The sequence below is a fragment of the Octodon degus genome, unplaced genomic scaffold (assembly GCF_000260255.1).
Source record: "Octodon degus isolate 3935 unplaced genomic scaffold, OctDeg1.0 scaffold00011, whole genome shotgun sequence".
NCBI classification, from domain to species: domain Eukaryota; kingdom Metazoa; phylum Chordata; class Mammalia; order Rodentia; family Octodontidae; genus Octodon; species Octodon degus.
Genome location: NW_004524587.1, coordinates 14,144,253 through 14,149,684, shown reverse-complemented (window position 1 = coordinate 14,149,684; position 5,432 = coordinate 14,144,253). Strand labels below are relative to the sequence as shown.

The 5,432-nt window shown below is 39.1% G+C and overlaps 1 protein-coding gene across 4 annotated transcripts in view; it reads left to right on the top strand.

Annotated features, from left to right (window-relative positions):
• Window positions 1–5,432, top strand: part of Dus2 (dihydrouridine synthase 2) — a 52,508-nt gene that overhangs the window by 19,411 nt on the left and 27,665 nt on the right. For all 4 annotated transcript variants that reach the window (XM_004625841.3, XM_023709407.1, XM_023709408.1 and 1 more), the window contains exons 4-6: window positions 1,474–1,565; window positions 2,850–2,893; window positions 4,304–4,364. In XM_004625841.3, the coding sequence (XP_004625898.1) occupies window positions 1,474–1,565; window positions 2,850–2,893; window positions 4,304–4,364 (197 nt within the window). The remainder of the gene's footprint in view (window positions 1–1,473; window positions 1,566–2,849; window positions 2,894–4,303; window positions 4,365–5,432) is intronic.

Genomic DNA, 5,432 nt, shown 5'->3' with positions numbered 1-5,432 from the left:
TCAGTGGAATAAGTGCTTCCCTAGCAAGTGCAAGGGTCTGAGTTCAATCCCTGGTTCCGGAAAAAAAAAAAAAAGAAAAGAAAAATTTAGGGGCCTGCCCCTTAGCTCAGTTCTTTGAGTGGCTGCTTCAACAAAGCTGTCAGGCTCAGGTTGCTGTGGTTCGATCCCCACAACTCAAGCCAGCCAAACCTGCCCTGAAGGCATTGGGAGCAAAAAAAAAAGAAAAGAAAAAGTTATCTAATTCAAGTATTTTGTCTGTAAGGCTAATCACAGTCTTCTTGTGCTTTGGAGCACAGGACAGTGCTTCAGTGCTTCAAAATAATTCTTGGAATTGTTTTGTTTTATTTATTTACTTACTTTTTCAGTATTGGGGATTAAACCCAGGATCTTTGCACTGACTATATCTGTAGCCCTTTTTACATTAAAAAAAAAAAAAATTGAGATAGGGTCTTACTACACCACCAAGTCACTAAGGCTGAGTTTTAATTTATAATCCTCTTGCCTCAGGCCTCCTAGACCATTGGGGTTATAGACAGATGCATCATGCCTGCCCTCTTGGAGTTATTTTAAACAGAAAGATCAACAAAAACACACAGTACAAAAATAAAGGACTAAATATAGTATTAAAAGGACATATTTTTACAGTATGAAAGCTAAAACTAAAGAAACATCACCTTGTTTGACTTAAGCTGGAAATGTGTACATAAGATGACTTAATTCCAAGCCTATGAATGACTAAAATACACCACAAATATTGATTTAGAAGTTATAAATAAATTTTAATGAACAGTTGAATATCCATATATGCAACTGTGAACAAAATAGTAAAACTTGATTGAAATATAGTAAAATTCCATTCCAAATACTTGGCACAGATAAATAATTAAGAAATGAGGTACTAAACCTCAGAGTGTCATCTTCTGGGATGATTTCGGCCAAAATTAGTCCAAATTGAAATGCAAAGTTTCATATATGTTTATTTTTTCCCAGTTTCCATTGTTGTTAGATTTGATTGTTTTGTAGTACTTGAAGTAAGTTTATTTAGGAACTGGGGATTGAACCCAGGGCCTTTACACTGAACCACATCTGCAGCCCTTTGCCTAAGTTGCACAGGTGTTCAGAGTCGGCCCAAACTTGTATCCTCCTGCCTCAGCCTCCCAGAGTGCTGAGATTTCAAGCATGCACCACTACAAAGGCAATTCAGCATTTTAAAAATTGTAAAATGTTAACAACCATTTAGAAATACATAAAACACAAACATGATGCAACAAATATAAAATGAGCAGCCATCATTCAGGTCAGGAGGTAGATCATCAGCACCTGAAAAGCCTCCCACTTGCATCGTTTTTTAAAGAATGGTGTACATCACTAACCGCTGTGTTTCTTTCAAGGTTATACTTTTGCTGTGTTTGCTTCCAGTGCTTACATTAAATTGAGAATTGTGTGGTCCTGTATGTTTGTATTTTCTTACAGAGGTGCTCAGCACAGTGGACTTTGTAGCCCCTGATGATCGAGTAGTCTTCCGTACGTGTGAAAAAGAACAGAACAGGGTAGTCTTTCAGATGGTAAGAGAATCCAGTGTCGGGTGCTCCCCACTCCCCTCTGTGGACAGCATTGGATGCCTGGTTGGCACTGCACTGTGGTAGCTTTCTGAAGAGTTGGCTTGAATATTTTCAGATTCATTCATGAGTGCTTACTGTATTGGAAACAGCTTGTGGAAACCAAGCTGATACAGTCTGTTAAATGATTCTGGTCTCAGATTTAGTTTACTTAATTATAAGAATTATCTGTTTGGCCTGACTTCCATATTTAGTTTTTCAGCCTTAGTATTGATTATTTAGGTCATGATGTGTGTGCTGGTACATATTTCCAATCAGAAGTTAGATTTTTCACAAGCTGGGCATAATGGCTCAGGTTGTAGTCCCTGGCAAGTGCAGGGTCCTGAGTTCAATCCCTGGTACTGCAAAAAATAAAAAAATAAATAAAAAATAAAAAAGACCCAAAACAACAACTACAAAAAAAAAAAAAAAAAAAAAAAAAAAAAAAAAAAAAAAAAAAAAAAAAAAAAAAAAAGTTTAAATTAAAAAAAAAAATTATTGGAGTAAAATATACATTGGCATTAATCATTCTCAAAATACTCCCTTGTCACTTCAAATACACTTATCTCTTATTAGATAAGGGAACTAAGTTCATGGGACATGCTTATAGTCCCAGCTACTCAGAAGGGTGAGGTATCAGGATCACTTTAGCTCATGAGCTGGAGACCAGCCTGGACAATGAAGCAACCCCATCTCAAAAAATCAAGGGGGGATGGTGAGCTGAGGATGTAGCTACATGATAGAGTACTTGCCTAATGTGTGCAGAGTCCTGGAGTCAATCTTCAATGTTTAAAAAAAAAATTAGATTTTCTGAAGAGTGTCTAAAATGTGTTAGAGTTATAAAGACTCTAGCTCTCCTCTCTTTGACATTACTTGTTTTTCAGAAATAGCTCCTGAATGATGTTTAAGCTTTTTGAAAAATTGGTAACAGTAGGTAGATATGTAATAATGCAGTTACAACAAAACGTTAATTGTGGAAATGAAGTGATGGGATCTGAATATTTGATATAAATATTTTTCCTAATTTTTGTATGTTTGAAAGTAATCACAGCATTGACGACTTTGTGTAGGCACGCTAGACCCACCTTTTTCTTTTGGCAGTGTGCTCGTCTGTTGGCGTGGCTGCTAAAAGAAAGCTGGCCTGATTCACTTGTTGGTGTGAGTGTATGTGTGAGATGCACAGGAATGTGTTGTGTGTATATATTTGTACCTGTGTCCAGCAGTGACTGATAAAGGCTCCTGTGTTTCCAGGGGACTTCAGATGCAGAGAGAGCCCTTGCTGTGGCCAGGCTTGTGTAAGTCTCACCCTCCTTGGAGCCCTCTTTCTTTCTGCTGTGAGCTGTGAAGTGTTAATATTACTAATGATCTTGGAGGCAACCCAGTTTTCTTCTCCCTGCCCCATTGCCTTCTGTTTTCAGGTGAAAAGTGCTTTCCTTCATTGTTTGTGGTATCTGAAGGCTGGTCCTGGACTCATGTGTACCCACTGTGCCCAGATACCAGGTGCCTCTAGTAGGGGCCTGATTTTAATGTTTATTCAGGGCACTCCCATTCCAGGGACTCTTTTGAGAGCCCGGAGGCTTTAACTCTTATGAAGTGTAGGTGAAACTTGTTTCTTGAGTTAACAAAGCCAGAAAAGAGTGTCATTATTAAAGTGAGAGGCTTTTGGGCTGGGGAGATAGCTCAGCGGTTTAAGCACCTGTCTGCAAACCGCAAGGACCTAAGTTCAATCTCTGGTACCACATACTGTGCTGCCCCCTGAACCCTGGGCATACCGTGCTGGCTGAAACCAGGGGTGATAGCTCATGCCTGTAATCTCAGCACTTGGGAGGCTGAGATAGGAGGATCACCAGGAGTCTGAACTGCATAGTGAGACTGTGTATCAAATAAATAAAACTACATTTAAAAATAAAGAAATAAAGTGATAGGCTTTCAAGTTAAGGTACACTTGGGTTAGTGCTCTGGTTTTACTGCATGTGAACTGTGTGACTTTAAGTAAGTTATTTGACTTCACTGGGAACTTAGTTCCCTTATCTGTAAAATGATACCAATAGTACTACCAACCTCTGGCATTATAGAGAAGGTTAAAGCAAATAATATATGTGAATCTGTGCAGCATGTGGTCCATTATGAGTACTTAGTGTTAGCTCCTGCTGCGAATGACAGTGCAAGTCAAAGGGAACCCAGGCAGTAATTGCTTTTGATCGTAGATATTGTGAAAAGCAGAGGATGAGATTAATGTCATTTCTACATCTGAGTTTTGTTTTGCATAAACCAGCTTACAGCCTAGCAAATGAAGGCAGTCCTCTACCTTGTTCCAAGTGCACCGAAATGGGCTTTTCTCACCATGTCAGTTTTCTGCATTGTCAAATGGTTTTCACTAGCCCAGTGAGAACTACAGCTCAAGAATGACATTCAGTACGCCAATATGGTTTCAGTGCAGCACAGTTCTCCGCAAAGAGCTCTTTTGAGATGTATGTGCACATTATGTCTTCTCTATGGAGCTCTGCCCAAATGAGGCAGTTGCACATTTTAGGGACAGATATTTTTCCTGAATCTCAGCTTCTGTCATCAAGGCTTTATATGTTTCATAGGCCGAAGGACACAGTGAGAGGCTCAGGAACACAGACCCCTTGAAGCCTTTGCTCTGCTTTCTTCTGTCAAGTTAGATATTTCTTACCTTTTTTTCCTTCATTTTTTTTCCCCAGAGAAAATGATGTAGCTGGTATTGACATCAACATGGGCTGTCCAAAAGAATATTCCACCAAGGTAAACTGATTTCTTTGTATTTTTCACAAATATGCTGTGGAGATTATAGTAAGCTAACAAGGCCTGGAAGCTAAGAACAGTACCTGATTCTGGACTAGATCCTGTTCTAGGTGGGGAAAACTGCTCAAAAGGATATTATTAGATGAGTGAGCAAAATTGGAAGAAGGACCAGAATAGATCAGCTAAAGATACAATATCAAACTAAACTTACGAGGGTGATAACTTTTCTGTGCTTATATAAGAGAATATGCCTATTTTTAGAAAATAGACATTGAAATATTTATGGATAGAGGACTATGATACAAGTAATTTACCCTCAAATGGTTTACGAAAAAAAATTTTTTTAGCAGTGCTGGGAATCAAACTAAGGGATTTCTTTTGCAGGCTAAGCAAAATATTCTACTGTACCCAGAGCCCAAAAAAATGTTATATACCTATATATGCACATTTACACATACTACACCTGTATATACACAGGCATAGAAAGTGGGAGATGGAGAGTGCCATCATACCCCTGTAATAAAACAAATGATCGGGGCTGAGGAGATGACTCCGTGGAATAAGCGCTTCCCTGGCAAGCGCAAGGGCCTGAGTTCAATCCCTGGTTCTACCAAAAAAAAAAAATAAAACAAATAATGAAAAAAGCAATAGTAAGAGAACTTTGTCTTTTCACGAATAAAAAATAGAGACACACACTGAAAAAAAAAAGGAAAATGCAGTACAGTTATCCTATGGTTATATCAGAACAGATCAAACTAGCATGTTATGATAGTCCAGAGAAGGAAATGGGAGGCAGTCCTTAAACTTGGGACCTTATGGGCAACTGTGGTCCTTGAGAGGAAATCTGGGACCCTGCCAGCAGAGGGGGAATGGCACAGGGAGGGACCTGTTGGCCTATATAAGGTTGAGATGGAACTGCAGATTAGCTAGATTTGACTGTAGTGTTGGGGAGCAGAAGCCAAAGAAAAGGTGAAGGGTCACAATATTGAAAGCCATGGTTGAGATGAGGTCAGCTGGACTTGGACTTTTGGTATCTTTGGCTTTTTCTGGGTGGAGAAGTCACGTGAT